Raw genomic sequence first — 25,898 nt, 5'->3', positions numbered from 1 at the left:
GAAGAAAAAGCAAAACTTTTGCAGGTATGTGTGCTTTAAGAGGTCTTCTACTGGCCATCTCCCAAGATGCCATTTTCAACGGGATTAGTCAGGGATGCACCTAATTGCTATTGATTGCTATGTGCTGCATAAAATTGCTTCCCTTTTCTTGTCCATGGTGGGAGGTGGGAGAAGGCAATTAGCAGTGCGGACGAGATAGAAGCCCAGACTGACTTGTAATGAAATGGAATGGAGGAATGAACCTGAGAGTAATGCCCTTGAACTCAGTGAGCTTTACAAAACCATTAAGCGCTAGTATCTTCTTATTCTTCCTCTTGCACGACCATCAGCCAGAAAAATATTGTACCTGTATTTACTCTAAACTGCTCAATTTATAGAAGCATTACCGAGTGTTTTGTTGTATCCTGGTTCGGCGAATTGTTGTTTCCTCTTGGTTTTTTTTTGTTTTTTTATCACATACTGGAGAGACGAGCTCAAATCAAGGAGATTTGTTGAGCACTATCCTCTAGGTTTTAACTGAATTTGCTCATGCCATTGATTCGTCTGCCGAGAAATGCTGTGCTTTTTCACAGTAAAGAACTGCACATTCACGAGCGGTTAATGGTGTGTTTTCATACCATCCTCAGTAATCTGGTGTCCAGAAATGTCAGCGCTCTCCTGAGCAAACAACAAAGATTAAAATACAACAAAAGAAATCCACACTCACTTTTGCCGAATAACACTTCTTTTCAAGTCTATTTAACAAAATAGTTTTAGTCTTGATGAATAATACACATTTTCTTATTTCTCAGGTCTTTTTTTTTTTTTTTTTTTTTTTTTTTTTACTCCACCTCAGATTTCAGAATACACATTATACGTTTGAAGATATTTACATATGAACAACATGTGGAGCACCAAGGGTTGTTTAACTAATTGAAACTTGGACCCTTTGTTGTACAGTTTAGGTTGAACCTGTGCGAGCATGAATTCATATACAATCAAAGATGCTCTTGATTTTAAACAAATTCTGATTTGTGATAGAAATTAGATTCTCTGGTATTAAAGTCCGCTGTGAACAGACCCTTGGTGCCCCAAAAAGTAATACAATTGATTGTATAATAACAGTATTTCTCTCTTCCTTTACCAGATAGTCCTCTGTGTTGGTTTTCAGGCACACTTTATGTAACAGTTTTGTTGCTGAAAAAAAATAACATAAGGGAAAAATAACAATCTTTCATAGTTTCCAGCTACAGTAAGTCGGTGTCTCGTGGAAAAAGCGAATGGTGTACATTTACAAAATGCCCATGTAGAAGCCTGTGGTTTGAATGATGGGAGGACAGATGGGGTCATTTGAATAGACATTCACAGACAGACATAAAGACTCAAGTTTCTTGGCAGAAAATGAACAAAGACAGACTGTGCGGCTGATCTGTCCTTGAAACTGTGCAGCTTCATGTGTTTGCAAGGAGAAATGTAATTTCCTCTGGCTTTCCCGGGCTGAGACTCTCTGAGATGCGCACAGTGGAGTGGAGTGGATGTGCGCTGCATTAACACCTCTCGTGTTTTAAATGGCAGCCCGCTCTTAAAAATGACAAGCATAGCCATCTACAGTATGTTAATGCATGTGGTTTGAAATTCTTCCTGCTTATTTTTCAGTGAGAGCTATTGTAGCCACTTTGTCTTTAAGGAGTCAACTTACTTACAGAGCAACATATGCACTATTACAGTCCTGCTGTACGCCTCCATCGGATTTGGTGCAGTGAAACAAAATTCTTCATGGTTTTCTGTAACCGTGCTACCAACTGTCAATATACAATTTTCTCTTTGATTTCATATCTCTCACCTTTTTTTTCCCCCCACTGGCGGCCCCGATCACGAGGCAGCTCTTACATGTGGAAGGACAGCTGATCTTAGTCTTGACTGTCAACTTTCTGTTGACAACCACTTCGCCCTCTGGTTTCTTTCTTTCACCCCCGGGTGATGGAGGCAGCTTATAAAATCAAGAAAACGGACAGCCGTGGCTTCACTAAATGTTATGCACTTCAGAAGCACTGGAGGATAATGTATCAGAACAACCAGTTCAGTGAGTTACAATGTCACATTGCCATGAGGATCGAGTTGCCTGGATGTTTCTTTAGCTTGAAAGATCCTGTCTACCATTTTTGTTCCTTCCTTTTTTTTCCTACTATCAAATGACGGTGTATATTTGGAACCATCTGTGGATTTAATTCAGCATTTTAAGTCATGATTAAACTGTACTTGTCCTTGTACTCCTCTTCACCCTTCCGGCTGTCTCTGGAATGTTGTAGGATAAAACTGTAAGTAGTTTTGGCTAATACACAACAGTAAACCATCGCACAGGGAAGTGGAACAAAGTAGCACTTTAAGCAGTCTTGGCGGTTCATACTAAATGATGCCAAAGGTCATGCTTTGTGAATGTCATCTGGAACAGTAGCAATAAGGCATCTGTGGTGGCAGCAATGCCTTCAAGCCATGTCAACTGGCACACTTCAGTATTTCTTTATTGCTACTCACTAAAGTAATTCCAAATTTATTTGGATACATGTACAGGCTAAATAATTGTGTGGCATTTAAAGTAATTAACATGAATGAAGCTTCCTTAATACTTCTAAAATGTCTGGAGCACTGAGGCTGTGACTGATAAACCATTCTTGTCAGTTTTGTTTTATGAGCCGGCAGACCTCAAGCCAGATAGATGAGGTCTGTCTTTTCATTTTGAAAGATACTAAATCAATGTAGCTTAATGATGAAAATGATCCAAACTCCATTGTTGCACCTAAGACTGAACTTCACCCAATTCTGCGATTTCTCCATCGTCCACCATAGTGGAGCTTTGCGGCAGACTTTTCTCTTTGCAGAGAGATTTTTCCAAAATTAGTTTTAGTGCCTTTTAAGGTAATACACCTCTTTAGTCATTGGTCTTTATCCTATGTTCATTTCTGTCTCATTACAGAGTGCTGGGAGCCTCTATTAAGCAGCCCATCCATCACCACCCAGGAATAGGGTCTAAAAGGTTAACGGGAACGGATTTTCTGGAAATGGAAAAAATTCTTGTGATGAATGGCACAAGCTTAGGGAAATTCACCTTTGAATTAATGGCTAGTATTTATCATCTCCAAAACATCGTGTTTTGGGCCCTGGTTGGGTGCTTTTTCTTTCAGACTAGACTACGTGAGGACCACTCTGGTCTGAAAAAATGTTAAAGCAATACATTAGCTTGTCTCTGTGTTGTAGCCCCGACCATAGCCACACCACATTTGTTGTTCCATTGTAACATATTCAGGAGGGGAGGAACCGAAATCTATTACATAATGTATAGGAGTGGTATATCAGCTTTGTATCTTAACAAGCGTTATGGGTTGAAGTGCCTCACTGGGTGCTGAGCAACATACTGTGCCTGAGATTGTGGATGAATTGCGTGCTTGTGTATTCTCGTATGGACAATATGTCGATCAATGCTGCTTTAAAGCATTTAGACAGATGCGGAATCCCTCCTTTTGTCTGCTGGCTGTTGTTGAATGTGCCCAGCATGCAGGCTTCAGCAGTGCCAGGCACCCAGCTGGATGATTGATCACAGAATACTCCTTGATTAAGGAAAATTAAAGCCGGCTGCTTTTGGCTCGCTAATTGCTTTGATAACAAGTTCAAGCAGATAGTTGGGGGGGGGGGGGGTACTTCGGAGCTTATGGACCTCTGAAAGAAAACAATACAACCAATCGAGCCGGAAAGGGTTGTCCAATGTTGTTCTTTCGATGCAATATTGCAGAATTTTTCACCTGCTTGTGTTAGCCAGAAACAATACATGTAGTTTTTACACTCAAACTCTTATCACCTCACCTGCCCTTCAGCTACAGGTGGTGCTTCTACAGTACCAACTGACCCTGCTACTGCTGCTATTATGTGGGGACATGACTCAAAACCAAGGTGCGTTGATCAGTAAAATCAGGGTTTTGGGGTTTCATAGCAGTTTATGAAATATGAGTGAGATTATGAAAGTGTCCGAGGTGAGCTGCTGCCACAGCGATTAAAAAAAAAAAAAAGTCTTATGAAGACACAAACATTTATGTGTAATGTGCATCTTGTAAACAAGCTCTTTAGAGTGAAGTTGTAAAACTCAAGCACACCTTTGCATTGCTCTCACCGGTATGCCCCACCCAAAAAAAAAAAAAAAAAAAAAAAAAAAAAAAAAGCGCTGTTAAGTGTGCTTACGGTTTGTTTTTCCTGCTGTTTGGAATTTTACAACACCTGCGTGATTGTGACAGACACGAACAACAAGCTGATGACATACATACAGAAATCAACATGAGCAATTCAACATTGCGAGTGGTTAGGAAAGAGTTCAAGGAGCTTAGAAACTTTTTGTGTGAGAGCAGCAAGTCAAGCATGTCAACTTCTGAAAATATATAGGACGATTAAAACTGGAGGGTGGAAACAGCCGCGAGACAAGTCCCATCTTCTCACTGGCTAAATTTGTATTTGTGTGAAGTTTGAGAGCATCTCCTCGATTCTATGCCATCTCAGGTTGTTTTTTTTTTTTTAGGAATTGTGCTCCTGCCCTCTCAATCATACAAAATGGCGAAGAAGGCAGAGCCTTGCCTGAGCTTTTCCACCATCCTCGGCGGAGTCTCTCTATGACAACGACTGGCCGTTGAGGCACTCCCGCCGCAAGCACTGCGCCGGCTTCCACCAGTCTCCGTTGTGGCAGCGGCAGATGGTGCAGTCGTCCACCTTTACTTCAATTCCGGCTGGGATGATCGTTGTTCCAGCAAAGCAATTTGGACCTGCCGCATGGGAAGGGAGGGAAGGAGGAGAGAGACAGGAAAGAAGGAATGAGAACGACAAGAAATGGATGCGTCTCTCCTGAGAGTTTCTTTGCAGAGGGCTGGTGGCGTGATGCAGAGAGCTGCAAGGAGTTAGGGGAGTCAGAGCAGACGTACAGATCTTTTCACGGGCATGCACCGATGGGCTTGTTTTTGCAACATTAAAGCGCTTTTGTTAGTCTCCCCTTCTCCCTCGACATGGAGCGCTTTGCATCCTAATGCGCTGCGAGCCAGAGAAGCCTGCCAGGCGCTGGCTTGGCAGTACAGAGAGGCTGGAGTACAGAGACAGGGGAAGAGAGAGAAAGCTGCTTTGAGAGGCAGTAGGGAGGATGGTGGTAATCACGTCGGTCTGTATGAAAAGGCCACAGAACTCCTCAGAAATTCCTTACACCGCTTCCTTCCTCACCCCCACACACACACACACACACGCATGCGCGCACACACACACACACACACACACACACACACACACACACACACACACACACACACACACACACACGCAGCCTTCCAAACCAATAGAGAACTCAGATTAATTTTGACATCTGATTTATCCATAAAACACTGTAGGATTTACCTGTGAGGATCCTTTTTGTTGATAAGATTCCCCTAATTCTAAAACACACTGTTTACCACTGGAGCCTCATGCTCATGTATTTGATAATCTCAGCAGATAGAGAGACAGATTATCCTGGGTACAGTTTCGAGTCTGTTTTCCAGGAAGCCAAAAAACCTTTGTGAGAAAGCAGTGCAGTTACTAGTAAATACCACCTGAAATTATTACATCTAATTTATTTTTCTCTTTGCCTCTGGGAGATTTTGAAGCTGTACATCTCTCTTTTTCTCCACCTCTTGAGACACAAGAGCCAGAAGGTGCGAGGAACTCACCCTCGTTTTAATCATTTAAATGAAGTAATCAGCAGCTCAATTGGTGTGACGGTGACTTTGGATTGCTCTCAGTATTGAGCTCTGTAAAACCTGCCAGATTCAAAACTCTTCTATGAGTAGTCATAAAAACTCATATGTCCCATAACTCTTGAAGACACAGTAGCTTTCATGACTAATATTCATGGATGTCTTAGTGACTCAGTGAATCTGATTTAATCCCAGCATCATAAATGTGAAAAAGTATGATTATTCAACCTAAAAGGGGTGCATTTCGTTTCTCTGGCCAGCTGCCGAATCTTTCAAATTAGAAACAGCTCTGGCCTTTTTCACAAAACCCCTTTATATGTGTCAAAGTAGGACAACAACAGTTATTGTTATCAAAATAAATCATGACTGAATTCCAGCTGCTTCAGTTTCAAGGTCCAGGCATTGGTGAATGCTGGCCCATTGTTTCACTGTCATGGATTTCAGGGATAGTTGAATACAACAGAGCCATCATTACCCATGGGAAACAGTGCCCGGGTGACGGCAGCGGAACATCTCGATTTTCATTTCGTCTCATATGTTAACAGGTTAAAGCACCGCCACAGTCTGCACAAGACCCGCGTCCCGCCTCGTGGCTGCAGTGGATCGTCTCGACAATAGGCATCTCGTCTTTTTGTCACACATGACCTGCGGCCGTCCCAGCAAACCAATTGACAGGGAAAACGTCAGTAATCACATGCGCTATTTAATCATAGCAGAAACACAATGTAGGCTCTGTGCTTTCCATGAAAAAGGCTTGCCACAGTTTTTATGGTTATGATTATGATTAAGCAAATCACAGCACTTGATTAAGGTTAGATAAAGATCATGGTTTGAGTCGCACTGACTCAAAGCACGAGACAGGACACTGGTTTCTACAACGCTTAACCAAAAATAAAGCTTTTGCAACTCAAACAAGTGTTTTAATAGCCTAAAGACTTGCAAACAGGGCTGTCATTTAACTCCCACTATTCAACAAGCTTTTGCTGCAGACATCTAAGGGATTTGGTTCAATTTCCTGCCGTTCTTATCAGTGAAAATTAGGTGCAGGAGGCCATAAATATCCATGTGACACTGACAGAGGGAGCTGCTGGCTACCTGGTATCCCCATCCTTTGCCTCAGCCTGGGTGCTTTATTTGGACCTGATAAAAGCCTTTTGATCCGAGCTTAGAAGAGACATTGAGAGCGCTGGCCAAGTCTTAACTCTCATTGATCTGCCTCTGGACAGCTGGCACAGGTTACAGGACAAACTCGGTAGAGGTTGATGAGGGAACGGTGACCAGTGCCGCTGCCAATTGCCATTGTTTATAGTCAGAGAGATTTGGAAACACAAGGACATAGTTTCAGCTTCCTGACAACCCCACGAAGGAAATGCGGTCACTCGTCCAAGCCTGTGAACCATTCGTGGGCAATAAAATTGTCCTGCATCAAAACTGTCTTAGCATGTCTTCCTTTCCCTGAAAGCTTTAGGAGCGAATGCATATTAGGACTCGTTACACTCCAAACTGCAGCTCGGTCACAAGCTGTATATGTTACCTAAAAGTAACCAGCTCTATAGCACTGCTACTCTGTGACATATCCATTAAAGAAGCACAATGATGGCCTTCAGACAGATAAAACATGGAGATCCATAAATGGTGTAATCCTATTATACTGACGAAACAGAATACTTCTCATTTACTTTGAGAGTTATATAATGACATAGTCCCTGATGAATATACAGTATATAATTCATCATAAAGATCAGAGCTGAATCAGTTGGAGTAAATGAGTGTGGAGCTCAGAGATAAGCGCCCCCACCGGCTGACTGTTCTATTGTGCCTTTTTCTGCTATCTGTTGGGGTTTCTAGGGAAAAACACCAAGAAGGACACAAGCGGAAAAGCTACATCCTAATAATGGAAAGCTTTGACAAAAGGTTGGCAAGCATAAGTATTGATTTGTTGATTTTGTGAGAAAAAAGACACTCAGATGTCAAGGTCATACCCAAGCTACATTTATTTCAAAAGTTATTTTAGATGCCAATATGCAGTTAGGACATTGAAATACAGGCCTTAATCATGTTAAAAAAATGTTTACTGTTCAGCCACACTTACCTTTCGCTGATTTTAACCTCCAAATCACTAAATCAGTGAATAATTGGAGCTAATTAGTCAAAACATTACACGGTAACATTTTAGTTAATTCTGATAAAAACATTTTTTAACAGCCCTATCTATAATTTTTCTTTACTGTGTCAGATTGGATTTCGTTAGACTTTTCTCCTGTGCTGCAACGGTGTAAATGCAGTGTGGAGATACAGCACAACCTCCTTTGAAGTTGTTTGTCTGCAAATGCATCAGCCTCTTAAACCACAAAACTGATCTCCAGTCTGAGTAACCCAGCAGATGTTCAATAATCATTGTAGAGCATATTTATATTTCTGCATCTCTGGAAATGTACAAGTCACATACAAATATGTGAAATGAGCATGAGCTCAAACACATACTCTGGGTTGTGGATACATGCTCATCTACCACAAGAGAACGATGTAACAATAAAAGTAGAAGCAACACGTTCATCTTTTTAAAAAAAAACAACATGTAATCGGATTGCTAGCTTCGGGCAATTAAATTAACTTTTTCTGTTTTTAATTTTTCCAGCACTTGTTTACCTTGTAGTTTGGAAAGGTACCCAGTCTAAACCTCTGGAGAACACTGGTGTGAAAGAAATATTTCCATAGAGAACACAGCTCATCTTTTTTTAATGTAAGATGTTTTCAGGAATATTTGGTTGTTGTTTTTTCAATGGGTTTTGGGCACTTCTTCCCTTTATCGCTTGTTTTAAGCAAATGCCTGGTTTCTAAAATTTAGCTGAATTAAGATTTGCATGTGATTTTAAAATTTGCGAGCATGCTAGCGTGCTTACGTAAGCATTTATTACAAGGTCCAATCTGTTTCCCAATATTTTTGCCTTTTCAAAGTTCAATAAAACAACATTCTGTAAGTTAGAACAATGTGAAATGGGGCCCATTATTCGAGACAGGGTATTAGCTTTTAATAACCATTTCATCATGTCACATGTTGATAATGTTCTGATGCAATGCTAAATTGTTCTCCTTCTACTCATCACTTCATAGGCCCTAATAGTACATTTTCACCCACAGTTGTCACACTCATAATGTATTCACAAACTTAAACATAGAAAGTTTACAGTTTGGACTAATGGATCCTACAACACAGTGCAGATGGCATCTCTTGTGTACATATAGTATTTAAGACCATTTTAATTCAGGCAAAATGAATATGGAGGACTGTTCAGGTGCTTCCACTGCATAAAGGTGTGACATTTGTGACCTGAACAACTATCGACCTGCAGCCAACCTGTCCTGTCTGTCCAGAATCCAAGAACTATTCGTCTGAGCACAACTACGTGGCCTCCTGGGGGACATTAATGTCCTTCAGCCACATTGGCCAGGTATTTGACCTCCTATTATCTAATCCAAGATGGTGGATATGTAAAACATTCTACCTACTACCAAGTGAGAACATGTTAACATTTTTATATTGAGTATGATTTCCATTTACCTCAAAGTACAAGCTCACAGAGCCACTAGCTAAACTGCAGACTCTTTGCCTTTTTAAATCGGACCAATGTTTCACAGTCACAGTATCCGTTTAAATATGAAAGATTCACTCAGACCTCTCGCATCCAGGTGTGTAATGCATTGATAAACCCACTTACACGCAACAAAATTTCCTGGTGAGGATAATTTGGACCTCTCGCTCCTGTTGTTGCAGCATCCTTTCTACATGCGTTTAATTTAACTTTATATCCGGCAAAAATCTTTCAATATGGAACTGTCCACAAGCTTTATTACATAAAGGTGGTGACCTTAACAACTGTTGCTAAATAAGCTGCTGTCTGTCTGTTTTGATGTCTGTCTGATAGAGTTCAAATTGTTATTACCACTGAGTTCAAATCAACTGTGAACATAATTTCTAAAGGTGTCCCTCAAGGATGAATATAAGGCCCATTACAATTTACATTGTACATAGATACTATTTTTTTTTTCTAAATCAGCAACCCACTGAAATGAAAAGAATGCTGATACCATCTTGTATGTACTTAGCCCCACATCAAACCAGGCTCTGACCAGATCACAGGTTTCCTCAGAATGACTTGTAGAATTCCCTATTTGATTTAAAACCTCTAAACTCCACGTAAACCAAATGCACAGAGCTCGGACTTTGACTTGGGTTAAATGTTTTTTGCATCCACATAATTATCTGAAACTAGCACTTGTAACAGGTAAAGCAAAAGACAAATGTCCGTCCTCCAATGACTGCATGTCTGACTGGAACACATTTGGATGTCTTCTTTTCTCAGTCCCATGTCCCTTGGCCAAAAATGAGAGCTAAACAGCATTCCTTCATTGTCCTCTCCCCACAGTCCTCAGCTATCCACTCCCATAGAGATTTATCTGGCTGCCAGAGCCTGACCAGGCACCCTTGGGGAACTTAGAAACAGCAGGCCTACCCTGAAATGCCAAGGGTGTCACTGTGTCCTGTCAGCCTGGATTAGTTTTCTCCCAGCAGCTTCTGCAGCCTTGTTACTGTGGGTGGTGTGTGTGTGTGTGTGTGTGTGTGTGTGTGTGTGTGTGTGTGTGTGTGTGTGTGTGTGTGTGTGTGTGTTGGAAGAAAAGAAAGCAAGCTATGGTGATAAAGAAAAAAAATGAGGAAGTGTGAAAGAAAATGTTGGTAGTTGAGTTGAAATGGCCATTTAGCATCTGCCCCAAACTAAATTGCTCTCTTTGCATTTATAGGTCAGCTGCTGCTGGAAAGAAAAATAAAGATATTGCAGGACAGCTATTTTGCCCTTTTTCAAAAGGGATGCTTTTTGGTTGTGAATATGAACACATAATGAGAGTAAATATTGTCATTTGAGGTCAAGAACCCTGACTGTCTCCTAAAACAATTACCTAAAAATATTTTGTTTGGCGAATGCGTCATTGTGTTTAGATCATGAATTCAATATTACCCAGAGGCACTCTTTACTGTTGATCATTCCAGCCAGGTTCACGTTGCAAATGTGCAGTTACTGCACTTGACTCGTAAAGTTCCATCGGTCCCTCTGGATTGGTGCTGGCAAAGGGAAATCTCCCACCTCGCCTTGTAAATAGTCAATGAACCATTGGAATCCAATAATTCTAATTTAGGGATTGGCTACAGCCAATGACAAGGGCATCAGGGCACTGGGAGAGAAAAGGCTCTCTGAGGACCCATTAGTCCCTCCTACCATGCCTTTAATCAATTGGCTAATGTTTACTCTACTCTGCGTCATTTATAATTAAAACTAGTACTGCTCATTAGTGTTCAACGGGCCCAAAGTAATCATTTCAATTCATAAAACATCAATTACATCCTCATTTTCCAAAGGCGTGGCCATCAAATGGTGATACCGTAGATAAACTTGCTGTCATTGGTAATGAAAAAATGCATGACTTTGAGGAATGTGCATTGAATTCCAGAAGAGAGGAGTGTTTACCATTTTTACAGATGGGGCAGCATTGCTCCGGCTCGTACACGGGGTTGACACACTCTGGGACGGCGCAGTCGGACACCACACAGTGCACCTCATTATTTGGTTCGCAGCGGCACCATTCACAGGGTGACGGCTGTGGGGTAGAGGGGGGAAGAGAGACAGAGAATCTGGGTTAGATGGGTTTCACCTTTATGTGTGTGTATGAATGTGTGCACTTCTACATCAGGGCTATTCCAACTCAATAGCCGGAGGGGCGGATACGAGGATCACTGGGGCCCCCGAGGGCTGCACACAATATTTAGCCAATTAATGGCTACAAACAGTTCCGAATGTCAATCCTATTTATGGTATCTAATTTCATACAGCAAAATACAAGATGAACATAGTAAAACAGTTTGGGTCGGTTTATGACATAATCAAAGAAATTCCAAGCAGATATAAGGTGCTCATAGCGCATTGTTATTCATATTTGTTAAAAGTGAAAACAGTGAAACACGATCCAGACGGACATTCTCCACTGGGCCTTAGAACATTTTGAACAGGCTGTATCTGGTCCGTGGGCCTGAGTTTGACCATCCCTGCACTCCATGATTATTGGTGGCGAGTGGGAGAAACATTTTTCTTTTATATGCACCCTGATATTATCCGATTTACAAATTTCTCTCTTTATTTGCACCTCATACTGTCTTGATAAACAAAGAAACGAGTTGATAAATTATTCACAACCCCAGTTTTATTAGGGTATTTGCATCTTAACAAACACAGCCCACAGCTCATTTGTATAAAATCTCCAGAAATAATAAGGGAGTCTATAAAGTGCTATTCATGATATTTAGTATTTTGCTGCATTCTGCTGCGACCTGCCTCAGGTAACGGTTCAGAAGCTTATCACACCACCTCTGCAACATGGAAATCAGTGCGATGCGGCTCGATGTGCTGCTGCCTCGTACTTGACTCTATCTTTGCAAAGTCTCTTGACCGGAAAATGAACTGTAATGTAATTACATGGAGTGGAAAAATACAAACTGTTTCCAAATCACGAAAGGTCAACTGTTCATCATATTAGATTTTCTTTCTGCTCATCATGGTAAACAGCCGTTTAAAGGCCTCCGTGCACCGGGTCTGCTCTGTCAGTGAGTCAGTGCCCTGTACCAACCAAGGGCACAAATGTGTCATACGATAACCCGGTTTTGCCATCTAACCTTTTTTTTATATGTAGACTAACGTATGTGGAGCGCAGCTAATGCAACCAAACCAAATGAGTCATATCAAGCATATCAGTTCATAATGATGTGCTTTAGTTTTGGTAATTTTGGTAATTGTTGTTTACAACAACAGGTGGGGGGGGGGGGGGTGAGGTAAGGGTCTCAAAAGCTCACTAATGAACACATTATTTCTTGCTTGTATAGTTGCTAGGTAACAAGTGGAGGTCTATGGCACAGAGTCCAGTCCATCCAATTGGAAATATTCATTGTTAGGAAATGTGTCACAGTTTTTTTTTTTTTTTTTTTTTTGCTTTTTAACTTGTTTAATTGAACAAACATGACATAATCTGTTTAATAATCATCTTTGGAAGTGCAGGTGGGGAGACTCTTTTACCTTTGGACAAAGCCGGGGTAAGTCTTCATGCTAAACCAAGCAAACCAACAGCTGGCTGCAGCTAAAGATTCCCTGAAAAAAACGTCACAAAGTCGATCTCCTAAGCTGTTGAATCATTCTTTTAAAAGATGAATGTTGTACACTAGAAAATGTACTATTGTTGTTGTTGTTGGGACATCAGCTGTCCAAGCTGCAGTAGTTTCAGCAGTATTGCTGAAATTGGAATCGTAGCCACAACAACAGCAGCTCCACAGTTCATGATCCAGTTTTGTATAGAGATAAGTGAAAAGGCTATAGCAATACTAGATTATTCTTTGTGACTTTTATCAGCCCATTTTGCCAGGATGCATTAGGTGCACAAAACAGGAAGTGGTCAGGCTTGTATTTTTATTGGAATTTATGGCAGTCTGTTTGCACTGCTAAGAAAAAAGCAACACTAAGAGATGGAGAGAAATGGTACAAAGCAAAGCAAATGCAGCCCATTTCTTGATTGTTTCTATACTTCATGAATTTGCAGGGAGAGTTCTCCAAATCCATGTTGAGATTAAATATTTATCTTCATCCAAAATTCCACCTCCTGTTATTTCACTTTCCCTCCCTGTGATAGAAAATGTGATACTTTGTATCACATAGAGTTTCTCCTATATTGTACATCTATATCAGTGAACTGTCTGGTAGGATTAAAATTTAGGATGACAGAAATACCACTATAATTAACGATAGTATAACACTCAATGCAAATGCACACAGGCTAGAAAGAATTAATTAATCTCAAAGGCAAATAAAGGGGACTGCTAAACTATGAACTTAATAGAAGTTATATTTGTTTTGCAGTAAGTAAATTACAGAATTACACAACTACACTAAAATAATACACAAAGAAAAAAAAAATTAAAACCAAATATTTTATTGGCAAGTTCACATAATCCCCTTCTGGAACTGGCTGCTCTAAGCCCCATGTTGCCATGTCACCCAGTAAGTCCAGCTGCACATATTAACACACTGAACACTTACTTATCCTGTATTTTCAGCGAAGGCCTAAAATATAAAGTGTAATATAAAGTATTTCTGCATGAATCATGGCACATACTTCCTACACAGCCTGAAAGACAGCTTTCATCCCAAACCTATTACAGTTGGAAAACGAATTGAATATTTAAAACTCATTCGACTTTGTAGTTAAAAGTGAAAAAGGCAGAAACACCCCGCTTAAAATTGATACTGGTGCTTACTATGTAAGGTAATAGCAACAATTAAGCAACAGTAATTTTAAATGATGAGCTGCATATCATTTGTTTAGTACAATGTTTAAAATATGTCCAAAGCCATATGTTTGCATGCTGTGCATACTGGCTTTCTGATGGGTGTCTCTTAAAGATGGCTCAACCAATAAAAATGAACTAGATTTTGGAGTGTTACCTAAAACCAATAAGTTGAAATGAACAGACAAGTTTGGTTTAAAAACAACTCATTTATGACTTTAAAGGAAGATCAAAAGCAATGGTCAAATCAACTGATAAAATTGACGTATAAGGACCAAACTGCTGCTCAGTGTTTGTTGGCACCAGCACTTATGAAATATGTAATATACAGAGTAAAACGTAAAAGCATAAACAAAGCAAACAATATTTTTTTTTTGGCAGTTTGCTGTTGACACCTGGGGCTAAACAGCATGCTGCCAAAAGTTGTACTACAAACAGACTAGGAGCTCAGATTTTGAAGAAAGTGGAGACAAACTACTGTTTGTTCCATTGTTCTGCTTGTGTGGTCAAATCCATCTCAGTGCAATGTATTTTTTTTGTCCCATCAAGCACTGAAATGTAATGTAGCCAACAAAATCTAAATGACATGACACAACTTCAAAATATCAAGAAGGAAATCAAAAACTATGTAAGGCAAACAAAATAATTAAAAAAAATTTTGAACTGACATTACAGCCTTTGGTAAACATAGAGATTTGTGGTCTTCTACTTCTGTATTTTTAATAGAAAGATATATAAATGTATGTTTCTTTAAATTCTATGTAAGTGGCATTTAAAGAAAAAAAAAGTTGTTCTTACTCTGACCACAGCCATGAGTCATAGTTGTTTATTAGCTTTACTTCCCTTGCAGAGCATACGGAGTATATATGGTCACTGGATTTTACTTTGCAGATCCATATAAGTGAAAAAGACATGAGTTCAGCTATTCATTAATTTCAGCTCCTGTCAAAGTGTGATATGTTTGACATGGACAAAAAACGGACTCATGTTTACTGTGCAGAGGTAAAGGGAAACCTTTTTCGGGGAGCTTTGGAAAAAGTCTAGTGTTTCATGATTACAGATTAATTGTAGCACTGCTTGATCCTGACGTAAAGCCACCGTATGAGCCTGTAAACTAGCTTGACCAGTGCCAGAGTAGTATTGAGGGATGTTTTCATGTTGCCATCTCAAACACTTTATGTAGGTTTCCAAACAATTTCTGTCACGTAAGCAGGTTCCTCCTCAGCAAAACAGTAATTGACAATGATATGCTAAATTGAAAGGGAAAGTCCAGCAAGATATTCAGAAAATCTTTATTGTTACTCACATCATTTATTACTGCTGATAAGACTGAGAAACTAAAACGGCAATTCAGCTACAAAAAGTGAGCTCAGTTGGTCCCGAAATCAGTGTCTGGCTGTGCAAGAACTATTTAAAGTTTCTGAAGGCAATCAGAAACCTTCATATTGTTTAAATCCAACCTAATATCTCACCAAAGCCTGTAATACACCCACCAGGCCACCAGAGGACACCGTGTCAGTGTGACATTTGGCGTTGCCTGGCCGTGCCTTTTAGGTTCAGGCACCCCGAACCACGAGGTTAAGTTCAGGAAAAGAATACGGTTTGGGGTTCAATAAGTAATTTTACATAGTTAATTTTACGTACGTCACTTAAGTTACTTTACCTACGTTATGTAAGTTAAATACGTTATGTTATGTACGAAACATATTTACGTTACTTTAAAAAAAAAAAAAAAATCCACATTTACTTTTGGCATCTCACTGACTCGATAACACATGGGAGAACACATTTCTCCCAGCAGTAAATCATGTTTATTCCACCCAGCCAACCCCTGATGTCCTCCCCGTGTGGACTTAATCACTCTTAGTAATTCGTCACATGACCTCCTGCTTCGACAGTCAAGACTAGGCAAGGCAAAACGTGACACTGGCAGTTCTGGTATTCAAGCGCACTACTGGGTGTCTTACTCCCTTTGTAGTGGTACCAGGTTGTAAAATCATGTACACAGGGTTAATAAAAGCAACAGACTAACAACATAATGTTCCTCTCACTAACAGAAACTTTACAGATGGTCATCTACACATCGGTACAGGATAGCTAATTATGGGTAAAAACACACTACAAATATAAGAGTGAAAGTTTTGAAAATGACTTTGAGGCAGAGAGTTGTTTTTTTTAAATTCTGCCTCATTCATTTTTTAAATTGTTGTTGAACTGAGAAAAAGGGGAAACGGGCTTCTTGACATACTATATATATTTAGTTTTCATCCCGAGATGTTTCTTGTTGCATTGAAGAATGAACCTACTTATGAAAGACAGAAGGGTTAATTCACAATCACAGCTGACCTTTAAAAACAATTCATTTTAAAGATCAAGGGGCAGCTCTCTGTAGGTTAATCTGTCAAATTGGCCTGTGAAGCAGCTCAGACAGAAGTCTGCCAATGCAGTCTCAGGAAGAAGTATATTAAAAAATGCCATTTGAAAAGAAAACTATTCCAGCACCTATGACACACTGCAGAGAATCCTTCCATGTATTGAGCTGCGCCTGGTGCTTTCAGCGCGTCCTTTTGTGTGAGGTCTACCATGAAGAGGATCAGTCATGCCTTAGCCCGGACTCACAAAAGAAAATGGAGCACCAGCACCAAATTTAGAAGTGCTGCCAGATGTTTTGGTGGAGAAAAGACTCCTGTTGTCCCCATCTTCCTGACTAGGTATTAGAGTGAATCAGCTGTCATGCTATTCATTCCCACACTGAGACAAGTGGAGACAGGGGAGGGAAGCAATGAATAGTCAAATAACCTTCAGCGGGGCAAATGGTAATGTGAAAATACTTTGAGGCTGGAAAAGAGGGTCACAGGAAACTCACCCATGCGCTTAATAGGAGTGATAGGACTGAGTTGACTGTCAAACTGCATGCTGCCTTTGTCCAAGTCACAACAATATTTTTACCAGTGGTCAAGAAATACAGAGAAAAAAAAATCTGATTGACGTCTGTACAGCAATTCTGCAAGTGTAATTAAGTCTGAGCCGTAAAAAACATATTTGAAAAATTCTTCATGGCCAAATTGTTTGCACTTACCACTTTCTTCTAATTGGGACCATTATTGCTGCTGTCAAACTGAATAGGAAAATCAATTTAAGTAATCATTTCTACAGTATGAGTATTTTCTCTCGCTGGTATGTTGAAAAGCAGAGTCACCAACTACTGGTGTGTGTGTGTGTGTGTGTGTGTGTGTGTGCGTGCGTGCGCGTGCGCGTGCGTGTGCGTGTGCTGTTTTAAATCTGTTGTCACTTTCACAGTTCCCATAATTACAGCACATCAATGTCTTCAGCATTTTTGCTGTATTGATAGAACCATTAAAAGTTGACAGAAACAGAGAAATCACAGAATAATCCAAACATTTTCTTTCATTTGTATTGATTATGTGTTTATGAAATTTCCTCAGTGTTTAAACTTTACTGAGGAGCAGGCTTTAACTGCACTGCACCGAATAGCACCTGTCTCATGGGGATTGAAAGCAAGGTGAGAGGAAATTAAGCATTAAGGCTGCATGTAATAACCGTTATATCACTTAGAAATGAATCAACTGATGTTAATAGCCTCCTAATGTGAAATTATTTAAGATAGTCTGATGGCTAAAATCTACTGTGTTCCTGTAACCACTGAAAATATTGGAGCCCTCCCACCTTTTTCATCTCTGCATCCCCTCCCTGAGGGGGGAGGGGGGGATGGCAGGAAGCATGGACGGGATTGTTCACATTTGAGTTCACATCCCAGCCCAGCCTGAAGATCTGGGATCTGAACTCACCCTATATCTCCTGGTTCTTGATTGCAGCTGCGCTGAGGCCAGCGGCGCACCGCTAGCCATGCTGAACGAACTCGTCCCTTCCTCATCTGACGGGAAACCCTGTAGGTGAAACACCTACTAAGGTTGAGTGGCATGACTTGCTCACAAGGCAACAAAAAACAAAATGGTGGAAAATACTGACTCTCGTCTTCCTAAATCTAAATCAGCATTAAATTCAGTGTTGCTAAAAGTAAATAATCTTCGGCGGACGCTGGGAGATGTTTGGACTTATTTGTCAGGTTGCGGATGCATCAGTTATACCAGCATTAGATTCAACACATTAGAGGCTGACATTCCACCGCAGTCAGCTGCTTTGTGTTGAATGAATACCAAAAAGTACTGACATAATAACGGCTGCAAACCCTCCTTACATAGAGTTGTACTTAAGGAGCGACCTACTGAATGATTTTCTAACCCACTCCCATCCCACAGCATCAAATACTACAGTTATGTCAAATCCCACTCAAGTCTCAGAATGGGCTCTCGATGCCTTCGGTTTACGCATCAAGTACATGATCATAGTTTGGGTTCGAATAAGTAATTTTACGTAAGTAAAATTTAGCACATCTCACTTCACTTAAGTTGAATATATTATTTTACATAAGAAAAAAAAAATCCACGTTGGCTTTTGCTGTCTCACGGACTCAAACTCTCTGGGATTAAAGTCTTGTGTTTGCTCCATTCAACCTCCAACAACCGCCCCCCTCTGCCACTCGTTCCACTCCGTCACGACTTCCTTTTTCGACCTCGGTGGTCGCGGTGCGGATGCCAAAGGGCGCCTTGCGTGTATCTCTTTGACGCTGATGGGTTTGACAGTATTTGACTCCGAAAATGAAAACCGGCTGGATTTACAGAATAAAAGAAACGGGAAAAATCTGAAGTGTCAGTGGGTGCTAAACTATTTTTGTTGGATATAATTCGCCGAGCTTTTCAGAAGCTCTAAACTGGCTTCGTCTCTGAAATGCTGCATCTGTGTGTTTCTTCTCCATCATCTCCTGCTGAATATAAATGCAATGGTCTGCACAGTGCAACACAATCACCGCAAAGGAAATGCCAATGAGGTCCACACCAAAGGTTAACCTGTCGGCGTCTCTAAACAGGGGTCTGCATAGTGGATACTGACGGCCTTTCATTTCCTTGAACACTGCAGGGTTCCAAGGCTTTCATGTCCTCGCTGAAGAGACCCAACCTTCTCGACGTGGACGAAGACATTACAGTCACTTATGTGGTCTTTGATGAAGGAGGGGAATTTCCTCTCCTTCCTTACTGCATTTTGTTTTTACTGCGATAACCAGTGAAAACAAAATGATTTTTCTCTCCCTAAAATCCGTAGACATGTCCTCCCCTCCCCTCCCCGGGCCCTCCAGTCAAGGTTAGCATGCGGGTGAGCTGCACTATTGACGGACTTGATCTCGCATCAAATTGCGAGGCTTATGCACTCACAGAGGCCCGTACAAAATCAGTGGGCTTGCATCCCAATGCTGAACTGAGCTTGATTCCGTCTGACGTGCAAACACACCAATCAGTACAGATTAAGTCCACAGGTCTTACATGGGCTGATCCCACACATCCCTTCATAATGGCAACGCCACATCACTGTCATGCTAATGCACCAGTGCATAAAGTCAGTTGCAGCTAACAATTATTTGCATGATCAATTTCCTGATTATTCTTTTTTTTGATTAACTGGATGAATCATTTAAAATAATCAAGGTAAAAAACGAAAAGTGGAAAAAATGGCCGACAGAATTTTCCAGAACCTGATGGAACATTTTCAGATTGTTTTGTTCTTGAACAATTCAAATCTTAACATTATTAAATTTACATTAATAGGAAAGTATATTAAAAAAAAAAAAAAAAGCCGCAATTGGACTCGTTGGAAGCAACAATATTTCACATTTTTCGCTTGATAAATGACCTGAATTATTAATTGCTTTTCTAAATTGTTAATTATTTTTTGTTTATAGACTAATCAGTTAAATAATTGTTACAGCATGAGCACAGTGGCCCTATTAGAGGCATAAACAAAGCCTCTCTGCTTATCTAGTTGAATGCACTAGAGGTTGATATAGCAGGTTTTACTTGAGCAGCATGATGAAGCTAAGACTCCTCTTTCCCCTCAAGGTTCTGTTGGTTTTGTCTGATTTCTCAGCGGTCACAGAAATTGCCAATAATGATGCTCATCTACACACTTGACTTGACATGCTGCGTGGCCCCCTGCCTGCTTCAATTAGTTTCAGTGACATGACATGCTAATATTCACAGGTGCTCAATGTTCCAGCGGCTCCTAGTCGTTTCTTTGCATTACCTTGAAGTCATTACCAAACTAAAAACCAACAATATGACAAGTTAAACATATATTCTGCGGGAGCTCTGCATGACTGATGCAGAGAAGCAGACGGATAGAGATACACTGTTTGCTCATTCAGGTTACGACTGTAACCACGTCACCTCACCTTTACTCCTTACATCAATACTATGACCACTAGAGGCCGCTGTTCCAATGAATTGCAACTATGGGGAGTAAGTAAGTGGGGAAGATGATGAACAGCTTGCAGAAGCAACCTTTGGAGTTGTTGTTATTATTATTATTATTATTATTATTATTATTATTATTATTATTATTATTATTATTATTATTATTATTATCTATGAGAGGACATTGTCTTGGAATCCTCTTCATTTGCAGGAGTATCTGGGAGATAGTTAAACCCAAAATTAAACGTATTCATGTCCTGTAGCGGGATGTAACCGTGTACATTTCGTCCCATACTGTACTTCAGTACATATTGGAGCTAAGTTGCGTATTTTCATTTAATGCAACTTTGTACTTCCATTGAATCCAAGAGGCAAATGTTGTACATTTTACTTGACTTCCCTTGTCCAATTGCTTTAGTGAATAGGTTTTTTTTCAGAATAAAATTTTTCATACCCTTCCTGTCCAGTGAAAACTGTTTGCTTCCAAATTATTTGAATTCTTCTGATAAACTGAAGGTTAAAGTGCTCCTTTGTGTGTTCCTATAACTCTCCTACTTCTTAAGCTAAATAAGCTATTTAAATTAAATTAGCTGGAAAATGTATTGTCACAAAGCTGGAAACAGAACTTTTTTTTTTTTTTTTAGCTTGTTGCCTTTTTAGAGTCACGTGGGACTCATAAGACAGGCAATGCTCCAAACATATGATGATCTCGCTGAATATGAAGCATTATTTCACGAGCAACTACTCTGCACAAGTGATCAAAGTTTGATCAAACTTAGAAATTATCAGTGTTTGCCTTAAAGACAGTCTGCCACGATTCATGTTCCTCTTACACTAAGTCAGCCGTAACAATTTTCTTATCTAACCTTAGTTATAATTGATATTTTGTAAGAAGATGAATAACTGTGTGATATGAAAGAGGATACTTAAAGTGACATACCCACAGAGAATTATTACAGATGGAACAACTTCATAAGGTGATAATCAAAGTTCTGCTTACAGCTTGCCGCTCTGCCTCCAAGTGTTCATTTGAGATATGAACAAACTGAATATTATGTATGCTATGTGTGGTATCTAGTCATTTTTTTTACAAAGCATTTTGGGTTCTTAATAGCTGCTCTCAATCTTGTATACTGTATCTCCAGAAGATGGCTTATATGAAACATGTACAAACTTGTTGTTTGGATTTTGTACAAATATGAATACATTCAGGTTGAATGACATTGAGTGATTACTGATAAATACCAAAACCTTTTTTTGACACAAGCTAAATTCTCAAGTCTGTGACCAAAACAATCAAAACTGAGAGAATTGGTTTGCAATCCAAATAATTGTATTCTCAGTCTATATACTTTTACTTAAAAACTTAATATTTGATTACAGTGAGAAATTTGCTCTCAAAACTATTTTTGATGCTTGCATAACAAAGACACAAAAGTGTCTCCATCATGTCAAATTCTGAAGTTTACTGAACAGTTGTAATATTTTTTCTGTTTCATTTGTGCCTTTATTAGATTTACGTATTATTGAAGCTCTGTTATCTCTACAGTTTTTTTTAAGATGTTTTTGAAAGGTTAGATTTAAGTATAGCATTTAGCTTTGGAGTGCCTCTTACTTTTCTTTAAAGGGGTAACTAACAGTGGCTGCTTCCCTCTCCGTGGTCTGGTAACACTTAACAGACAGCCATAGGTATTTCAAGTCGGTTGTACAAAATGGATGATTGAAAATGTCCTCCTTCACTCACATACAGCATGAACAATAAACCTTCCTATACCTGATTGGCAGAGCCCATTACAGGGCTATTGTTTGTTTTTGCTGCTTCTTTCTTAAACTGGAAAACTTAGTGGATGTTTCTGAAAAAAAAAAACTGTCTATGCACAGAAATTAGTCTCTAAAAAATCTTCTGTAAGAAATAGGCCATGGAGTTTTAGAATAATGCTTTGCTTTCTATTTTCAGGGTTTGGAAAAATTAAGAGGAAATTAAATGTGTCATCACTTTTGACTTTTCTCTGAGTAAATGTTGAGCTCAATAGATGTAGGTTTCCCCTTTCTAACCTTATTCCATAACAAGTAATCTTTAAATCCAGAAAAGGATGAATTCAGATCTACTAAGAGTCTCCTATCAAACATAACTCAATCAGTCAACAGCTCTTTATTCAGATCAGTGGAGCATAAAAAAAAATGAAATCTTGCATTCGAAGCTTAGAGCATTTGGCTGACAGGGCAGTAATGGATGCACTAATCCTAACTGGTTACTGATATATTTTCACAGACACGAACAAGTACCATCATTAACCATAGAGCTATACTCTTGTTTAGGCCACATTGTGTCATATTACATTTCAATCACTTAACAGCCTCGATCTACTCGTGAGGAATTTGAATAAAGAGGTTTCCTCATGGGCAGCAGCAGCAGTTTAAACACAGACTGTAGATGTCATGCTCTGAGTGTCATTTATTATCAGGCAGTACTGTCATGCTCTATAACAACCACCGAGACACTAGTCTGATGTGTAGAAACCCTTCGCAGGAGGCATGGGAAAACTGGATCAGCCAGCAATGACTAACTGTCCACAAATCAAAATACTGTTATCGCATCTGTCTGTTTAATAATGGTGGGTGAACGTTTAGTTGACGAGGCAGGGAGGGGGGATGACATCACTCTGGGAGGCAGCCATCTTGGTGCCCTTGGCCAATAAACACATTTTAATGATGATTTTATGATATGCCAAGAACCAACCTAAAAACAAGCACAAAGCCTCACCTATCATAACCCCAAAAACTCACACCACAAGCCAAGACTGATGTGTTGCATTTTAAACAATTAATACAGTCAAAGATGATTGCTTTCAACAAGTTGCAAGACTTATTCCCTAAGACCGGCCTTGTTGCTAGGAGACATAGTGGCTGAGACCAAATTGACACCACTGTAACATGAGGGAGTTGGATTTAACTTGATCTGGTGATTGCATGAACAACTGAAAAGCCCAGACTGACATGTGGTTGCTTTGAAGGCATCCAGAATCTGTGACTGAATCAAGCTGGAAATATGGAACCATGCAGAGGTTCAAATGTGACCAACATAACAATTAGATAATTAGTTTGACTGGATACAGGATCTTTAAAGTGTATTAATGCAAACATCGTGCATAATGGCGATGTTAATAGCACCATTTGTTTTGTGAACGGACGCGCTTGAATCAGCTGTTTTATTTTGAAAATGTAAGGCATAAATTGATGATTTTCATCTTAAAAGTCGTGACTTACCTTGAATTCTTCCAGTATTTTATACGTTTTCCCCCGGTACTCGCAAAAGTTTTTAACCTCCTTGCACTCGGGGCAGCATCCATTGTGTTCCACTTTGGTGCACTTTGGGTGCAGTTTGGGGCACTCGGGCTGGTCGCACACAGGCCCGTCCTCTGTGCACACGCACGGACAGTTCGAGTGTCCCGGGTAGAAGCGCTCCCCGAGTTTGTAGACGAAGCCACTGTCATCCACGCATCCTTTGCCCCGGTAGTCATCGAAGACGATGTTGTCCCCGGTCGTCCGCTCCGCCTCGTCTGCGACGTAATCCTCGGAGTTACCCACCGTGGCCGGAGACACGGCGCTGAGGGCCAGCAGGACGACGAAGGCGGCCGAGAGGAGAGGGCCCATCCTTCGCCGCGGCATCGGCATCCACATTCAACACGACTATGTGGATGTCATCCCTAAGCTCCCGGTATCCTCTCCGGATCCGTCCTGCGCTTCATTATGATCATCATCATCATCATCATGTAAGGAAATGGGCTGCAGTGAAAAAAAGAGATGATATGATGGATGATGCTTCCACTGTTTTGCAGAAATATTCACAAACCAACCTCACCTTCCACTACTTTTCATTTTTGCTCAGGTCGGTGTATATTTTCCTTTACTGTGTCCTGCTGCTGCAACCAGAGATCATTCAGCCTTCTTCAGTCATTATTTCACCTCCAGAGACAAACTGGATTCCTTATTGCAGCTTACTCAACAGGCTCTGCTGCCATTATTTCTTAAAGCAAATAAAAACCTCCGTTATCACAAGGAGCATGGGGTCTGTGTGTGCGTGGGGGTGGCGGCGGGGTGTGCGGCATAGGATGCAAATTGGTCTCTTTTTCCAAAATCACAGCAACAGCTAGACGTCCAACAACAGAGGAAAGGGTTACAACATTCATCATGTGAAGTGGGTGGAGTGGGCTCTTCGCAGTCTTCTCCCCCATATTCAATAAATCCCCAAAACTATTAGATATTACAATTTAAAACTTTATGACCAGAGACAACAGGTAGCTTTAGTCTGTTTCAGCTTCCCTAGAAGCCACTAATGACACAAACGACTTCACCCGCATTGGACTTATAGGAACCTGGTTTTACTAAATCAACCGTGAGACATGCAAACAGTGTTAAATGCGCAATGATTTAACCCAAAATGCATCACCGCTTTGGAAGGGGAAAGCACACCCGAAAAAGCAAAACACTTATATAGCTGAAGATAAACATCTCTGCCTTGTATAATTTTGTTTTTTAGAGCTACGTGTCTGGACAGATCAGTTCTAGTGACATCACTGATGTATATTAAGCGATAGGGCAAACTCACCGTGCTGAAATTGCTTGATATATCCACTTAGTGTGAAGCCAGAAGCCCCAACACATAGAGGCGTTGAGCAGATTACAGATAGTCGCTTATAATGCCTATTGGAAACTTCCCTCTATCCACAGGATAAATTCACCAGGCTCCACGAGATACTGTAATCCCCCCTCTCGTCGAGATGATGGGTTTCAAAACAATTACACACAAGCCTTTTGGAGGTTTGATTCCTCTCTTCCAGAAAGGAAGACGACATCCGCGTAAAAGTAGGTCTTCTTCATGATTATCCTCATCGGACTCACCTTTTTTGAGAAAATATCGCAGTTCACGTCCAACGGCATGCGGTACAGACAGAGAAAGAGACGAAGAAAAAAAAAAAAAAATCCTCTGTAGCGTTCCCTGAGAATCCGGAGTCAATTCAGTATTTCCCAACGATGCAGGTGAATATTAGAAAGCAGCCGTCAGTCTTGTTGCACAAATGTGTGTATACATCCAGCGGCTGCATGATAAATGAAAATCCACACGGGAAGAAGTTAAAGAGTACATCAAATCGAGCCGTTCGGGAGTGAAGCCAGTCATTATTTGATGTTGCTGGCCGAGGTTGCGCGCATCGTCAGAAGGCAAGGACGAGGAGGGAGCGCTCCGACTTCCAGCACCTTGGAGAGCGACTGTCTCCTGCGTCCTGCACTGAGAGCAGAGCAGAGCAGAGCAGAGCAGAGCGCCCCCCCCGTTCCCCTCTGTCACCCACAGTCACAAACAACACTCACATCCCACCATGCGAGGACAACATTTCTGGAACTCGACATGCAAAGAGTTAAAGACTGAAACCAAGTTCGGACGTTGCGACGGAATATAAG

At 40.5% G+C, this 25,898-nt stretch overlaps 1 protein-coding gene across 2 annotated transcripts; it reads right to left on the bottom strand.

The window, feature by feature from the left end:
• Nucleotides 1-794: 794 nt before the first annotated feature.
• On the bottom strand, nucleotides 795-25,719 carry vwc2l (von Willebrand factor C domain containing 2 like). 2 transcript variants are annotated; one of them, XM_069154596.1, is made up of 4 exons: nucleotides 25,051-25,719; nucleotides 23,709-24,227; nucleotides 11,258-11,387; nucleotides 795-4,781 (listed from the first exon to the last, which is right to left on the bottom strand). In XM_069154596.1, exons 2-4 carry the CDS (start codon nucleotides 24,120-24,122, stop codon nucleotides 4,630-4,632), a joined length of 696 nt encoding a protein of 231 aa, XP_069010697.1. In that variant the 5' UTR covers nucleotides 24,123-24,227; nucleotides 25,051-25,719; the 3' UTR covers nucleotides 795-4,629. The 2 variants fall into 2 exon arrangements, with proteins under 2 accessions (XP_069010697.1, XP_069010698.1); XM_069154597.1 differs by having other exon boundaries at nucleotides 25,344-25,719.
• Between the last annotated feature and the right edge of the window lie 179 nt (nucleotides 25,720-25,898).

This window comes from Embiotoca jacksoni, unplaced genomic scaffold (genome assembly GCF_022577435.1).
Source record: "Embiotoca jacksoni isolate LCO1_2020_lvr unplaced genomic scaffold, fEmbJac1.0.p SCAF_2, whole genome shotgun sequence".
NCBI lineage: Eukaryota > Metazoa > Chordata > Actinopteri > Embiotocidae > Embiotoca > Embiotoca jacksoni.
This window is presented reverse-complemented; position numbering and strand designations above follow the sequence as displayed.

Bases quoted from the DNA above. Each gene is read 5' to 3' on its own strand.
- vwc2l (XM_069154596.1), bottom strand. From the start codon at position 24,122: ATGTGGATGCCGATGCCGCGGCGAAGGATGGGCCCTCTCCTCTCGGCC. The intron at 11,388-23,708 runs GTAAGTCACGAC...TCTACCCCACAG, and splicing joins AAATACTGGAAGAATTCAAG to CCGTCACCCTGTGAATGGTG. The intron at 4,782-11,257 runs GTAAACACTCCT...CCCATGCGGCAG, and splicing joins CTGCCCCATCTGTAAAAATG to GTCCAAATTGCTTTGCTGGA.